Source organism: Grus americana, chromosome 8 (genome assembly GCF_028858705.1).
Source record: "Grus americana isolate bGruAme1 chromosome 8, bGruAme1.mat, whole genome shotgun sequence".
In the NCBI taxonomy this organism is placed as follows: Eukaryota; Metazoa; Chordata; class Aves; order Gruiformes; family Gruidae; genus Grus; species Grus americana.
In genome coordinates, this window is record NC_072859.1 from 34,283,084 (window position 1) to 34,299,830 (window position 16,747).

Below are 16,747 nucleotides of genomic sequence, written 5' to 3' on the forward strand. Positions count from 1 at the left end.
TTTTTCAGTATTTTATTATTCAGTGTTATTCAGTATTTAATGTAAGGGTTATTGAGGTATTACCTCATCTAGGTATTACCTTCCTGCAGCTCTTGGGTCAGTCCTTGGCCAGAGGACCATTTTAAAGAAAAAACAGAAATTAGAATTGCAAATCAGTGTTTCATCCTTATGAATCAGCCTGGCCAGAAAGCAAGAATGAATGAAAAGCTTCTGCGTGGCTGAGCGGTTGGTTTGGTGCACAAGCAATCGCATCCTTTCCAAATCAATAGATAGCTTTGTACTTCGCAAAGCAGCCTGTGGCAGCGGCGTGTGACAAAAAAGAAAAAAAACAAACCCAACAATATAAACATTTGCGAAAGGGTCGATACCGCTCTGCAAAACAGCTAATAAAATACCGGGGAGCAGCGTTGGAGCAGAAGTTCGTTTCTGAGCGGGTTTCATGCTTTTCGATTAGAAGCTCGGATGTTTGCGTGTTACCCTGATCATTCCACTATTAACAACTCTAGACATGTTCAGTAGTTCGTTTATTTATTTATCTGGGGTGAGAACCCCAATGAGCTCTCGCGTTAGCACGTGCCCTTTAATCTGGAAAGAGAGAGCATCAAACGTGCACATTTTTCCAAAGGTGCTGCGCTTCTGCTTTGTCTCAAGATACCCAAAATATCAGCTGATTTTTTTCAGGCCGCTGTGACTGTGCTTTTCGAGGACAGAGAACGTTCCTGAGCCTTCGCAGCAACCTGCTGTTGATTGAGGGAATAAAGGTAACGAAGTGCCGAAGGGCCTGGAGTGTTTCAAGGCAGCAGGATGACGGGCCAGCTGCGCAATAGCTGCGTTGTGTAACTTCTCTGAAAGACGGGGAAAAAATGTTACGTGCTGGTTTTCTAGCAAATGGTTTTGAAGAAGCCCGTGCAATTTTTCACAAAACATTTGATGTTTCCCCGGTGGAGCGTCGGTATTGGGGCTGCCAGGATGGACCGATGGGACTAGGACTCATCAGTAGCAGGGCTTGCGAAGCCATTTTATCCTCTAATTAATAAACACATTAAGTATGTAGATGTGGCACCCAATGGATAAAGGTCAAAATGAACGATTTGATCATTTTTGGAAGTGTGTAGGATTGGGAGGCTGGGCACTCAGCGGTGCTTAGACCCAGAAGTGAGGTGGACGTGGGTTCTGCTCATAGCCCTGAGAGTTACATTCGTTCATGTCATGTTGATACCGCAATTGCTAGTCTTTCATTTGGGTCTTTAGTGGAGGATAATTATTCAACTGTCTAAGAAGCTATAGGAGAAAAAAACCAGGAGAATGACTTATTATCCTTCCCACCCAGCCACCGTTTGATTAATGCCATGTTCCCTGCAATTATCCACATCAAGTTCAGGATGCTCGATGAAGGGAAAGGTTTGGAACGAGAAGGGAGATACCGTACAAATGGGAGCGGGGAGAGACAACGCAGAACCTCAGTGTGGTAGGATAGAAGAGAAGCAACAGCGCACAAAAACGTCTGTTACCAAATTAGCGGTGAATTAATTTTGTCTTTTTCACCAAGAATAATGTTGAAGGCCAACGTGGCAGACTTGCCGTTGGAGAGGGACGCGCTGGTGTTTTGTGCCAGCCCTGGGGGCGGAGGGCACAGCCCTTTCAAACCTGGGGACGTTTTCCTGTCCCAGCCTGAGAGCTGGGGGAAGGTTAATAGGGCAGAATCACGCAGGGCTAGAGGAGGACGCTGGAAATTAATTTCCTTGAGTCACGTGAAATCCTGAGACTTTTCGGCTCGTTGGGTGCGGATGGGATGCGAAGCCAGCGGAGTGACGGGTGGGAGATTTTGGGGGGTGACAGTGGTTTGTTGCTCCCCAAACCCACAGTGTCGGCATCTCCATTGGGAAAGGTCCGGAGGCTTGGGTTAAGCTCATTATGTGAGCCGAATTTCTCTTATTTCATAGCAAATTAAATTTCAGCCTGCCCCACGGGTGGAGTTCCTTAATTTAACTCTCATGCACAGTGTTTTTCATCTATGAAAACCACAGGAGGTGTACCAGTGGGCTCGCGATGCTGGGTTTTGCTAGCCTGGCTGTAGGGACCAAGCGTGGACGGAAGAAGCCTGTGATGCTGGGCTTGAGTTCACCAAGGAAACGGAGGGCACGCTCATCTCGAAATTCCCGCATCATTAAGAAACGCCCGAAATATCCTCTGAGCCGAGTTTTGAACTATGTCCAGAGCAACGTGCATTTCCAGCATAATAAACATCACCTTTGAAAATGTAAATTCCCGTTTTGAAGCCAGTAAGAGCAGAATTGACGTCTCTGCTGGCTGTGTGTAAAAATGGCCACTTGTACAACTACCCGTTGTACCGGTAGTATGATCTGCAGGCTGGGGTCGAAGGCGTGCGTGGGTCGTCTGTGTAACTGTATATTTGTCTCCATCCGTATATGTTTGTGGGCTTTTTTCATAGGTAAGATGTGTAAGTCTGTGGTCTATACAGATTTGAAAGCAAAATTATTCACCACTGCGTGTGAAACCGGCTCCTTTCAAAACTTACTGGCAAAAGTGGAGATGCAAGAAAACAAATGCAAGGTGCAAACTGTTTGCATATTGATTACTCATCCTCCATCTTTACAGGCACACTTTTTATTATACTTTTAAATTGTACCTATGTTTTTAGAAAATGCTTCTTATTGTCAATAGGATAAAATAAGGTTTAATGTTTCATCCGACAGTTACAGAAGAGAGGCACGTAGTTCTTCCAGTCTGGGTTTTTTTCTTGGCTTTGATGGTGTCAGTGCAAACTGTGGAGTTGTGACTTAGTACGTAATGACATTTCCCGTCTGCCCCCGCCTGTGTATTTTGAAATTGGATTTGAGACCCTAATGAATAAACCTTTCCAGTTTGGACCTACCGTGCACGGGCAGGGTGGCCCAGCAGGTTTCGGGTCTCGGTGTGGGGATGAGACCCCTCGAGCCGTGGCGTGCGATCGCCTGCTCAGTGCCCCGGGGTGCTGGGCTCCCACGCTGCCCCCTCGTCCTGCTTTGGGGACGGGAACATTTTGCATCACTCAGGCCTCTGATGAAACGTAAAGCCCGTTTATACATCACCTGGCGTAACCCCCTTCCTCGCCCCCGCGTTGGGGCGGACGGAGGTGCTGCCTGGGCAGGGACGCGTGGGCAGATCCCCGTTCAGCATTCCCAAACCCTCGCGCTGTTGCTGCTGGAAGTGCCTTAAATTCTCCCGTGTTTAGCCCTCCCTTTTTCCCCAGATCCCCTCCCCAGCTCTGCGGCCCCAGCACCGACTCTGGCGGAGGTGCAGCCTCGCCGAGCGCCGGCGGCAGCCCCGGAGCGGGTGCGTGGCGGGGGGCTGGCAGCCAAACCCCGGGCTGCGCTGCCGCGGAAAGCCCTGATTTCGGGAGCTGCTCCCCACGCGGCTCCGTGGCGGCTGTCTTCCCACCACCCACCCCCTGACGTCTCGATGCACCAGGGAGCTGTGCTGGGTTTGATGTTTAGCGGCGGGATTTAGATGTAAATCTTGTAAAATTCCGTTTTATGCAGAGACACGCGAATCTGCTCTCGCTTGCAGCTTCGTACCTGCTCGGAGGATTTTCCCGCAGGCAGAGCACCTCTCCAGCCAGGCGGAGGGAGAGCTGGAGAGGCAGCTAGGGATCCCGTCCAGAAACCCAGACCCGTCCCCGAGTGACGGGAGTAACGCAGAGCACACCCCTGGTTGTGCAGAATGACCCCTTGCAGGGGGCCTGCAACCCTCCGACAGCTTTGCTGGTTCCTCTGGTTTGGTGGGATGGGTAAGCCGGGCTGTTTGCTGTAGAGACGTGCTCCCCCTGCCCGTAACCCCGAACCTGGACAGGGACCTGGGTGTCCCCCCTCCGTAGCTGCCTGCACCCCTGTCACCCCGGGATCCTCATCCCTCGCATCCACGGTGCGGGAGAGACCTGGCAGCGGAGTTTCTGCAGCATCAGAAAACTTTGATTCATCTGTGAAGGTGGCGAATGAACGAGGGATATGACCTGGAAAGGATAAACAGGAAAATGGGGATGTTTCTCCAGTTTGGAAAAGGCTTTCTTTTTTTTCCCCCCCTGTCTCAGGATCACTGGAAGGGATTATACAAATGAGAGCAGGAAACTGCAGTCAGGGCTTTGCCAGAAATAGATTATTTATTTTATTTTTTTTTTCTTCTGATATAAATGAAGAAATATGGGAGTCCATAGAGGCTGTTCCACATGCACCCTCACATTTTGATTGCCGAGTCATTTGCATTCGTATATAAAGTGCCATCCACCCTGCAATGGGAGCTGACATGTAATCAGAAAGAATAAAAACTCCTGGAAACGTCTACGTGCCACTGATACAACTTCAGAAAGACAGAAGTTTGGAATAAGTGGAAAACGTACTGAATAGTTTCGGACGAGTAGAAGAGAAGTATCATTTTGGAAGATGTTAAATATTAATTTTTTACCTAATCGCCGTCATTCCTGGATTTGGTAAGTATTACTTGGTTTTGTGCGGATCAGAGCAGTTCTGGTGGGCAAAGGAGCTTGGAAGTGCACGGTTTTACATTTGCAAAAAGCAGCTGCTAAACAGAAGCACTGATAAGGATATACGTGTTCCTCACGCTGTAGAATTGTCACGGTGCTTGCTGAATGTTTTCTTTTCCTCTCTCTTTCCTGATCAGATTTTGATCTCACAACGCACCCTCATGAAGCCTGGTAATTGGGGGGGGGGGGCGTGTGTATGAAAAGGGTGGAAAATTTTGCATTGTGCTTAATTTTTTTTTTTTTTATACGGTGTGCCTGAACATAAATTTTCATTTAAAAAAGTAATGAGTCACTAAAACGTCTTTTCACTTGGGCGATTTCGTGGTGTTACCTCTGTACCTTCTCGCGTCTGTTGTCAACTACTGTTGCATTTTAATAAGCAGATGGAGCTGCCGCCGCCGCCTCTGCTCTCGTCCGGCATCATCACCGTGTCAGGGCAGAGGGAGATGGAGGGGGACCGCAGAGGCACGTCCCACAGCGCGTACGCGGGTCGCGTTTGATAGACTGCACCGAAACCGCGTGCCTTCCTATAGGTAAAGCTCCGCTCTTGGAGTTAAGGTATGAGGTCATTGGATAGCATGATATGTGTTCTTATGTGGATTCTATGTAGTCTATACAGCATCTTGTAAGAGTATAGCATGCAGAGAGAATTTGATATTCTAGACATTCGAATACTGTATTCCGTAGTCCTACCTCTACACATATATATTCTGGTCTTACATAGAATTTATTCTATGTGAACTTATTATTGCTTATCATCGTTTAATGGTGGCTCCTTCTGCGTTAGGCTCTGAGATGAACCTATAGCTCAGTATTCGTGTGTATTGATAAAACTATCGAGGCTCTGAGTCTTTAAAGGGTGCTGTAAGGATCCGCAGTTATCTTTCCCTCTCCAGAGCACAGAGATTGCTCACCAAGAAGAGCCGTGTGTGGTGTTTCAGGGACAGGGGAATGGAAAGGTAAATATTTAGAGAAAAGGGAAAGCACACTATTATATTATCGGAAGACCTCTGGTTAAAGCAAACGTTAAGAGAGGAAGAAACGGGCCCCTATAAACAAGGAGGCAGCAAGAAGGGGAAGGACAGAGGGTCCCACCGGTTGCTTGAGTTCTCCATGCGAGGTGCCGTGTGTCCTCGCTTCCCAAGGACCCGTTCACGTCAGCGTGAGGTTTTCTTAAGTAAAAAACCCAACGGCATCTGTCAGTACGTTGCGTAAGCATTAGGGCTGCGTCTTCTGCGCTCACCGAGGCGTTGATGAATCAGTTCATAGCTGAGATGGGAAAGATTGCTCTTTCTCCGCTGCGCTGTGGGTTGGGATGGACGGCGAGGTCGGTCTCCCTCCTGCTGCCACCACGGCGGGTGGCACGGTGCTGCCCAGAGACCCCCATCCCTCCTGCGGGACAGACCTGGTGGCACGTGTCACCTCGCCCCTTCGCACGTGCTCGGGAGGGCACAGGGTGCTGGTGGCCAAAGAGGTCCGGCACGTGGGACCTCGGGTGGGCGTGCTGGCGATGTACGCGCTCGCTCTCTTCGACTCGTGTATTCACTCCCAAGCAGATGTAACGCTTGCAGAGAAATAAGGACCATGCAATCGAGGTCTCAGACGGACGATTGTAGTTTCATCAAGCATTCATCATCTTTGTACCAAAATACTTCAGCGTTCCTTTCTCCGTACGTGCCCGGTCGTCTGCAGTGGTAGAGGAGAGTTTGGATGTGACATCCAGGCGTGCGTGTTGAAGATCCTAGCAGAACCTCGACAAGCAGCGGCCAGGGGAGTGTCAAAATCTGTAAAACATTGCCCCTGCAAAATTGGTTTTTGTGCGTGAGCAAGCTCCGAAGGCACCCGGCCGTGGGGGATGCGGTCCGGCGCCGGCAGATCGGGCTGGGGAAGGCAGATGCGCCTTTGCTGCCAGCGCTCAGCGACGTGCCAGATCTGAAGGACGGAGATAAGTGAGGAATCATGTGGCTGCGCCTGACGCAGCGGCAGGCGTTGCTGCGCGTTAGCAGAGCCCGTATTAGACCTGTCGTGGAATTATTACCATGGCTTCCCCTTGATGTTTTGGCAGGGAGAGTTGTCGGCTTGATTTAGCAAGTTCCTCTTGAGGAGAAACCCTACTCAGCTAAGATGGAGGAACATTGGATCGGGAGGAAAGGGGGTGGGAAGCGTTAATCGATTTGCCAGGATTACAAATGCCAGGAAGAGGGGAGACGGCGTGCATTAGTTACGGACAGTGCTAAAGCCTGTGCAGGGCACGGGGCGTCACGGAAATGCACGTTTCATTTGAGGGGGGAGAAATACATTTCTGTAGTTGCGAGAGCAACAGAAGTAATTTGAGCTCTAGGAAGCGTAGAACTGCAATAAACGCTCAACGGCACCGTAGTCCGGAGAGGGAGGGTTGTCAGAGATGGGTCCTGGAGACAAGTGGGGCCGTCGGAGCCGACCTGATCCGTCAGCAGAGTTTCCGGTAATTTAAGACTCAAAGGCAGCCCTGTCAGTATATTGATTTACAAAGGAGGGGACAGGGCTTATCCCCTAAAAATTCACTTAACCCATGCACAGGGGGAAATAAAGCATATCCCTCGCCCCGTGCTGGTCCAGTGACAGGTTCAGACCGAGTTTTGCTAATCACGACCTTTGTAACTTGTTCAGAGCATGCACTGGGGATGAGGTTCGTTAGTTACTGATAGCCATTTGCACCGTTTCTTCAGGCATTTTGTTCCTCATGAATAAATTTTTGGTCCTTTTCTGAGCTTCCCTTTCCTCTGTCCCATCATGCATAAGCAAACTCTTCAAATAAACTTTAAAAAAAAAAAAAGCGCTGTAGACATTGGTGGAGGCGTAACTGTTCACTACCCTGAACTATCCAAAATGTATTAATTAAATTAAACAAATCAACCAAGTAATCGTTCCCTGCCAGGTGGGCATGCAAGTGAACAAACCACCGCTCCGTATTGCAAAGGGGTCGTTAAAACCAGACGCTAACGATGCATTGCAGAGAAGCCGTTTAAACTGCAGCCTGGGGCCAGCCTCGATGGCCTTTAGGTTCGGAGCACCGTGCTCTTCACCAGGTTCAGGAGAGGATCTGGTGGCCCCCAGCCACACGTGGATGATGCGGGCATCGGTCGACGCTGCGTTGTGCTGTGCTGGGGGATGCTGCAACATAAACGTATTTATCACGGGGGGTGATAACCACAGGATGCAAAGTAGCCATCCCGGCGGTAACTCTTTCAGCTCGCTTGATTCGAGCTGAGATGTTTGCAGTTGTTACTGCTGGATACGAGGCGGGAAGTATTTTTCGTAATGCGGTAACGTATACACTGACTCTGATTTTTAAATTGATTTTTTGAAGTATGGTCTGGGAGTTAACACTCGCCAACGTCACGGGTAAAAATCTACTCTACCTTCAAGTTATCTTGCTTTTTCTGGGGCTTAGCTGTAACTTTAGACATACTTAAAACATTTCGGTTGTCTTCATGTATTAATTCTGTAGCCTTCTATAAATAGGTAGTATCTTCAACAAAGAAATGATTTATATGCAGAGGGTAGGTTTGAGAGACATAACTCAGAAATCTGTAGGCACAATTTAGAAAGAGAAAGCCAAATATTTCTCTTGTGCTCACAACCGGCTGTAGGAAGCATGAAGAGTACACTGCTGAGACGTCTCTGCGGCGAAGACAATGCCTGGCTGAAATGGGATTTTTAAACGTAAAATGGTGGGGATTTAATTGGGCCTGCGCAATGCAGCGTTGGCTTTCCCTATTGGAACGTTGCTGGAGGGTTCTGGTGGAGGAATGGTGCTTGGTATTTAGTGACCTTTCCCTTCTCTTCATGCTGTAGCTTTTCAAGTTGTGTCTGGCTGTATTTTCACACTGGTCTTGCAAGGCACAAGGTAAGAGTTAGAGTATTTGATGCTGCTCTTGTCATATTTACATTATCATATTTACATTAATTATCTTAACTTCCAGCGAAATGATCTACGTAACTTTATTTGGACGGGGAACTCTTTTTAGCCAAGTTCATGTATATCTGTCATGCACGTTATTTTTTGAGTCTTTTCCTCCTCCTCCTCCTCCTTGCTGAGGACGCAGAGGTCGAAGTCCTTGCTGCTGCAGACACCCCTCAGCTGTCGGTCCCCTCGACAGGTCGGGGCGAGCCGGGATGGAGGAGCTGCGCTGCTCGCTCGGAGGATGCTGCTCCCCGGCCCGGCTTTGGTGGGTCTCCAGCCAGCACCCTCTGGTTTAGGTGGCATCGAGGCATGACCGGGAAGCCACGTGCCGACTTCCTCACACGAGTCCAGGTTCTCCTTGAGTGCTTTCAGAGGGGAAGGCAGTGGTCTTCATCTTAATGGGGGGGGGGGGGTACCACTGGGTGCTCCGCTGGCTTGCAAAGGTCTGCTGATTAGCTTCCCCGCTCTCCAGCCTCCAAGCGCGCTTCTACATCTCTGATTTTTATACTTCCCTCATCACCAGCGCGTATAAGCTTGAGCGATTATTTTTAATAGCGCTACAGAGAGTTAAGATAGTTTTATTTCTTCCCACACGATCCCCCCCCCCCACTTCCCTGCTATTGCGGCCGTGTCCTGACCCTTCGTCCTGGCCACCGCCACGTTTCCACCGCTGACGCCCATTGCGTCTCCCCATCACGTGCTCTGCCTTAGGAGGTGCCGTCCGGCTCTCCAGATGAGCGCGGTTCAGATGTAACGTCTCAGACGAGAAGGGCTGGATGAACTGGAACGATCCCTTGATAAACCGAAGGCGCCGTGAAACGAGAACACGCGGCTTCGCAGCACACGGCGGTAATTCATCCGGTCAAACAGCATCACGGGCCGACTTCTTACTGAGCTTGTTTTCATCTTTAACACTTAGATTGATAGAATTCGCACATTTTCATATGGTTTCCTTTAAAAAAAAAAAAAGCTAAAAAAAGATAAACTGTTATTAAAGGCTTGCAGTCAGTTTATTTTTGAGAATTTATAGCGAGAGCTACATGAAAAAGCAACAGAACCATACAAGTAATTGGGGGGCAGGGGGAGAGAAGAATATATCCTATAAAATGCTTATTAAATCCCTTTATAAGCCAAGCAACAGTTCTGTTCCTTTGGAATTTTATTTTTTCTCCCCCAAAAATTAGAACTTCCAGAATTTAGTGGAGAGCTTCAGTGCTTTAACACATTCACCATCTGCAGGTTTCAATACCATTTTCATTGTTAATTGTACTGAACCAAAAAAAAAAAAATATTCTCCAAGTAATGGGGAGCGTTTGCCGTTGTAAATGCTGAAGCAGCTCTGGTGCAGCGCCGGGAGAGCGTGATGGATCGGCGCTGCCGGAGCTGCCAGCCTGCGAGGAACAGCGGACCCGGGCAGGCTGGGTGCGGTGCCGCTGTCTCGCAGAGCTCTCGTTTCCTCATTTCTCTGCCCCGTTGACGTCACCGGGAGGTTTCGAGCCAGCTCGGTATGTCTAGTAAACTTGCACATAAATGAAATCATGAAAAACCAGAAAGGCACCGATTCCTAACGCAGATTGCTGAGCATCGGGAATCCTTCTCTTTTTAAGAATATTTTGTTTAACCTTTTTGTACCCAAACGCAGAGAAGTGCTTTTAAGAAAGCAGCAGCCTCATTACAAAGTGATTCTAAAGATGCAAACAAGGGCTTTGTGGTAAAAGAGTCACGTTTCCGAGAAGTCTCTGCCTGCCGTGTCCTCAGGCCAGCGTCGGACGTGGGCTGTGTGAATAAGACGTGTGAGCTCTCATACCGGAACAATATTGATTTACAGGGATGCATCGCTGGTAGCTAATTCACACGAATGAAAACGAGGGGGGGGGTTTCTCTCGGAAAACCTTTCCTGTTTTGTTCTACTTTCACATCCTTTATCTAGTTAGTATTTAAATAAATAAAACTGCAATTATAATAACCGTGGGGGATCATCTGTGATAAATGGAACGCAGACTGTAAAAATGCTGAGAAAGGGGAGGGGGGGCTGCAGGAGAAGACCTGCTGTTGCTTACCTGCTACACACAGCCCACTCTGCCCAAAACTGCTTATTATGAACAGTGCCATCCTGCAGCATTTTAATAATTTTGCCGGGAGTCTGCACAAACCAGCTGCAGGTTTGTGAGGTCTGTGATGCTCCCGCTATGTCAGATAGATCTGCTGAAATGAAGCATAGCTCATTATAACATCGCCTTGCTGAGAAATCCCGGCACCTCCGCTCAGAGGGACGCTCTCTGTTCTTCCAGAGGTAACCAAACACTGTAGCTCAGGCAGTTTAGAACGTAATTTTACAACGCTCATAAAAAATAAACGTGCTGTCGGCATTGTTACGTTACGTGGAATGGTATCTCTCTGTGTTCTGCGGTATAAGCTTCAGGATCTTTCTTTTGTTTCTGGTTGCCCTCCAAATTAAGAAGGCAGGACGGCTCACTGCGAAGCAGGGGGTGACCGATGCGTGGTTCGGGATGGCTCTCCTCTCGTGGCAGCCAGACCCTGCCATAAATCTGCCATAATCCAGAGTTGCCCGGGACAGAACGAGTCAGAGTTGCATAATGATGATAGGTTTGGTTTTGCAATGTGGGGAGAAAGATTTTTAATCGCACCTTATTTCCTTGAAAAAGTCCTCCTGAGGAACCTCACCTAGATGAGGAATAAATACCACGGTTACAATTCCAAATCCGCGTTACCCAGCGCTGAGCGGGATGTAAGCAACGGCAGGGCTGCTGCCTGTGGGAAAACACCTGGTTTAGTTCTCAGGGTTAAACTCAGGCTGAGCTTTGGACCTGGGGAGCAGAGGGCAGTGCCCAGCGTCCGGCCATCGCGTCGGTGAGGGTGCTCCCACGCAGGGTGGAGGAGCTTTATTCTGCGCAGAAGCAACTTGAGCAAAAGAAAGGCGAGGGGAATGTCACGTTTTCCCTGGAATAGCTTTGTTCTTTTTTGCATCAGCAAGAGAGATAAATTGTAGGGGACTGGTTCATTGGTGCTGCGGAGCTATTCCCAGGATGGCAGAACTGGAAATCGCAAGCTGTGGGAGGGTGTCTTTACAAAACAATTCACTCCACTTCTGGAATTCTTTGTATATAACAAACCCCAGGTCAGTAGGAACCCAGAATTTCACTCGTTCCTTCTGCAGGATCCAGATTTCAAACCCGTAACAGCCCGGAGATTGCTTTACGTGCCACTAAGTTTGTAGCTAAAAGAAATCTTTATCCCAGTTATTAACCTCTGTAAAAGAGGTTTATGAAGGAAATCCTGATAAAGCTTTCAAAAGACCATCAGTGAGTCAACCTGTGAGTGTTTGTCTCGGGGAAAGGCTGATCTAACTAACGCTGGCCGGGCACTCTTGCCAAGTTTAAAATTAAACCTTTAAAGCAATAGCCTGAAACAGAAAAGAGAGAAAAGAAAAAAAAAAAAAAATCAACCCCAGCAAGCTCCAGCCAGCTTCTGACAGACCATTTGTTATTGCGGGCAGAACACGGTTTCCATAATTTTATTCTTGAAAACAGCTCAATAGTTTTTGCAGGAACTTTCCAGGCAGATTTCATCCCGAGCAAGTCAAGCTTGGCGAGGCCGCAGCATCACGCTGAACACAGCTTTGGGCCGTGGGAAGGTTTAAGCAATTCTTGCTGCGTGTCTCCCCCCGAGGTGTTTATACCTACTGTGTGCGACCGTTAACTCCGAATAAAGTTTAACAATTAATGTAAGCAGTAACAACAAAAAAAAAACCCCTAAACCAGCTAATTCTATAGCGGTTAACGTAATTCTTCAGAATTACGTTATAAAAACTCTCATGATGCCTCTGTTATGACGGAAGACTTCCCATATTTCCTTTTTCTTTCTGTTTATGTGTTTCCCTGGATTATACATCAGCGTGGAACTCGTGTTTGTAGTACAAGTGTCAGATGTGGACTCTGGCATTCAGAAGATTCCCTTCAGCCTCCCCCTTCGCTTGCCAGGGAGCTCCTGGACCTCTTGCAGTATCTGCGACAGGGAATGGGGGTCCCTCTATTAAATGCCACGTGCTGCGCCCCCAGATTCGCTGTTAAATGCAAAAGAACGATGATGCTAAGGTTTTCTCTAGGAGCTGGTCCCTGAAAGCTAGGGGACACGTGAACCTGCCGTGTATTTATGTTTTCTTAGGTGGAGGCAGTAGGTGTAGTGAAATGACAGTGAATCGAATTAATCCAAAGGGCCCGATTCCGTTATAAAATATTTGTAGAAGCCATGGATAAAACATGATAGGCTGATAATATAAACTAACGGAATAAATGCATTATTTGATGATTTAAGTAGTACAGTTTTGGGATAGGAGTACGGAAAAAGCAAAAGACTGGAAGAAGCAAATACGGAATGTGTTTGTAAAAATGAACAGGTAATAGTCTAGGCAATTGCTTCCACAGGATTAAAATCTGTCTTAGCTAAAAGCCTACTAAAAGCAGATCTGCCACATTTAAAGCAGCATATATTGTGTTGCCTACCCTGGCTCAGAAGCTCTTTTGATTTCAATGGTTTGGCCCGCTGTCAAAAGCACAAGCATGAGCAAAGCGCAGCATATGTGATTGGTGGGTTTGTTTATGGAAGTAAGAGAATTAGGAGAGGAACTGAATTTGATAGACAGTATATATTTGGCTTTTAGGAGAGCATGAAATACAACGTGGAGCATTCAAGTTGACTCTCATAAAGGGAGAGCTATAATACGGCCAGAAAATTGGCTGTTAGCTAAAGACGCGAGTGGGCGGTCCGGGGAGCATCGGCAGGATCCTGCAGGGAGCCTGGCCTTACCTAGCCTGGAGGAATTCAGATCTGCAGAGGAGCGAGCAAACCCCGTGCTGTCTAAAGGCTGAAAAAGCGACAAATAAATACTTGGTTGCCTGCGTATTAGCCAAAGAGAAGGGGAGAGGAGAGGGAGCGGGGAAGGGTGCACAGCGGCGTGGGGGTGCTTGGTGGAAATGAGGATGAACCGGAGGATGCTGAGAATAACAGGAGAAATAAGCCTGGAAAAGACCGTTTGGCGTAGCAGACTCAGTATCTAGGGCAGCAGCTGACGTATTTCCAAGGAAGTCACAGCGGTTATTAGGAGGCGAGGGTTTAAAGCAGAAGACGAGGCAGCTTCGGCACAACGCAGCAGCGAGCGGGCTGTGGGGTGACCCGCCGGGGCTGGATGGACAAGGTGCTTCGTGTTGCTGCCGCTGGTTCAACCCGCTTCTCCGTCTCGGAGAACCTCAAACCTAGTTTTTCTGTAATTTTGTGTGCTTGTTTGGAGGGCAGAATAGGAGATCTGTTAAGAAACCAACGTAAAATAAAGATAGCTAGTTGCCTAAGAAGGAAGCCTGAAGAATTAGTGGCTGGCAAAACCTGAAGGTGCGGTTCATGTGAAAAAGCCAGAAGCAAGTACCTTGAGGTGGTAGCATATTGATAGGGTTTTATTGTATGCTGAGCGCTGGACATTGCTTGGAGATTAAAAAAAAAAAGTGTTTTCACTTGTAATACGTACTAGATCATTTCATAATGCACAAGGAGAGGCTTTTATTCAGCCAGTCAACTTTGGATGTTCCTAATGTTCTTTCCAGTAAACATGTGGTGAAGGTGAAGGATGCAGACATCCTTGGAGGTGTGCACAAATCCCAGAAGATGAAAGAACAGGCCATGTTTGGAAACGAGGTGGTGAATTGGGGTGGGAAAAGTCCTTTCTCAGTCCCGTCCTACCGACGGTCCCTTCCACGGCTTCCGTGGGGCTCTGCCCTACCCCTCCCAAAGCCCGGGAGTATTCCCGGAAAATGGCAAACCGGGCACCCTCCGGTGCGGCCCAGCAGCACACACAACACCTACGTTACGCGATGGAGTAGTTATGCTGCCAGACCCAGAAGGGTGCGGTAGGAAGTCGTTACCTGGAAGCCCGTGCAGTCCATTTGCAGATGCTAATTCTGTCGGAGAGCAGGTACCTTCGGGTTCGGCATCTGAAATTCACTGCAGGCAAGTAAAACATTTAACAGCTTTTGTTTTTATGATATGACCGCATGAATCCTAAACCCCCAAATCTGTTTCATTTAATAGTAAGTCCCTCATGGCTAATTTTGTATGCAGTACACAGAGTAGCATGACTATTCTGGGATATGATCCCAGTAACAGTGGTGAGTCATCAGCCGCAGCAACAGTAATGATATGAGGATCTATTTATTACTGCTCTTCTAAGCTGTGAGTTCTTCTAAGCAGTGAGTTCATCTAGAAATTATGTAATTATTCCTCCTGGATGATTTTTCTTATTGGTTTGTAATTACAAAATATTCTCAGAACACTTCTGTATTTTAAAATTAAGTCCTCAGAATGATTTAATGTTAGAAGAACTAAGAGATTAAATCTTACCTTGTTTATATTCATTTTATTTGACTTTATCAATAGCACAGTTTTCTAGATGTTGTTACACAAACTCCGCCTTTTTTTGCAAAAGCGTCATTCACTGGTTCATAAGTTTATAAACAAATATTTGGGGTAGAATCATCTGGTCTTGGAAACCGGTAGGAGGGGAAATTCCACGTAGGAGTTCATGAATCGTCATTTCTTGGGTGGGAGAAGGGCTGAATCTGTAACGGTTGGAGGAGTTGTCCTCATCTCCTCCGAACTGCTGGCTCTCCCTGGAGAGGGTTGAGGACATCCAAAAGCTTTTAGGGCGCGTGTGCTGCCACCCCAGTCCTCCCCCAACCGGTACTTGTTTTCATAAACAGCCGTCGTTGCCAAGTGCTGGTCCGTAGTTGTTTATCCAAGAAAAAGCAGCACCGCTACTCTGCAAAAGCGAGAGGCAAGTTGTTGGCAAGATCTTTTTCCTAAAAAAAAAAAAAAAAAGAAGGTGGGTGTTAAAGCGTCTCAGAGGCCCCTGGCGTGACCTGGGTGTCGTGGGAGCCTGGCACGGAGAGCTCGGGGATGCTGCTGGCCCCGGACGCAGCGCTTGGACCCCGGGCTGGAGCTCCTGGGCAGCGTTCCCAGCCTGGTGTACCCCTTTCTAGCAGTGCCTGAATGCAGGTTTGTCTTGCTGCTTTACACCAACTTGCACCCTGCTTGTACAGTTCCTTTTTAGATACGTGCAATATTTGGGTTTCGTGTTCTGCATCGCCAGAAATCATGGGGGAGCCCCGCACCTATTCTAGGTCAGCTCCTTAAGGTCTCGGTCCATCAAAGCATTGCTGTCTTAGATGTCCCCACATCCTAGGGGCAGGATACCCCGGGTTACCCTTTCAGATGGCTCCTGCATCTCGTACCTGCACATGCCATCATGGCTTACTGAATTTCTGGGGACTGTACAGACAGTACACCCCTGCAAAGACGGGGTTCAGCAGTGCTTACATGTCATGATTTACACCAGCAGAGGAAATCATCACAAAAAATGTATTCCGAATTAAAACATGAGGTAATTTTTTCAGACTAATCATTCTCCGCTAGCTGTGGGTCTGCTGCACTCATCTCTGCATGGGCCACCTCATCCCTGTGGCTTCAGCAGCTCAGGAGGGCTGCTGAGCCCTCCTGGTGCCACTGGAGGAAGCTGCAGATACGCTTCGTGATGCTCTCCAGCCCTCAGCACCGAGGAGCCTGCAATCCTCCTCCAGTGACGCTCTTTGGGAACACAGCTGGACGTTTTTACAAACACGGAGAGAACAGCTATCCTTCTTAGCTTTCTGGACAAGAGGAGCCACGTGCCATCTACCGGAACGGGACCTGTTTCCACACAGTACCTGCCTTGCTTCTGGTCACGTCAGCCAAAGCCTGTTAGCAGAGACTGTAGGTGAAAGGAAACCAAGACATCAGAATTCTCTTGGGTAACGTTTTGATTCCCTGCTGCGTTTCTAAGCCTGAATCCTTGTGTTTCAGTTGTTGCCATGCATTGATGCATAGGTACGCTGATCCCTACGCTGTCCGTCATATTCCCACCAGTGTTTCTGCCCACCTGAAACGTCGAGGTACGCTTGTCTGTTTGTAGGTGACAAGTTTGTCCACGGAAAGTTGCCATAGCATTGAGATTACTTTTTTTTTGTCTTTGCCTAGAGCTGAAAGAGAAGAAAACCCCACCTTTATCATAGACTTCAAAGCAGCCCATGTTCTTGTTGGTACCTATGGGAACAGAAGATGCTTTCATGTTTGTCCCCAGTTGAAATCCCTTCGTGAGCTGAGCCACAGCATATCCAAGAAGTACATTTCGGTGCGCAGATAGGGACCTTCCCAACCAA

General features: G+C 48.0%; 1 protein-coding gene and 1 long non-coding RNA gene across 7 annotated transcripts in view; one reads left to right on the plus strand and one right to left on the minus strand.

Moving 5' to 3' along the window:
* The window catches only part of PDE4B (phosphodiesterase 4B), a 213,670-nt gene that overhangs the window by 117,143 nt on the left and 79,780 nt on the right, over nt 1-16,747 (plus strand). The window contains exon 1 of one of the 5 annotated variants that reach the window (XM_054834239.1): nt 3,750-4,486. The exons of 3 other annotated variants lie outside the window; for them this stretch is intronic. In XM_054834239.1, the coding sequence (XP_054690214.1) occupies nt 4,440-4,486 (47 nt within the window). In that variant the 5' untranslated portion in view covers nt 3,750-4,439. Of the gene's footprint in view, nt 1-3,749; nt 4,487-14,090; nt 14,505-16,747 lie in introns of those variants that run through there. One more of the 5 variants, XM_054834238.1, reaches the window with a different exon arrangement.
* Nucleotides 8,511-15,687, minus strand: LOC129209598 (uncharacterized). Of its 2 annotated transcripts, none has more exons than XR_008578119.1 (3): nt 14,895-15,687; nt 14,420-14,498; nt 8,511-9,438 (listed from the first exon to the last, which is right to left on the minus strand). It is a non-coding gene; the product is annotated as an uncharacterized LOC129209598 (long non-coding RNA). The 2 variants fall into 2 exon arrangements; XR_008578120.1 differs by lacking the exon at nt 8,511-9,438 and adding an exon at nt 12,837-13,809.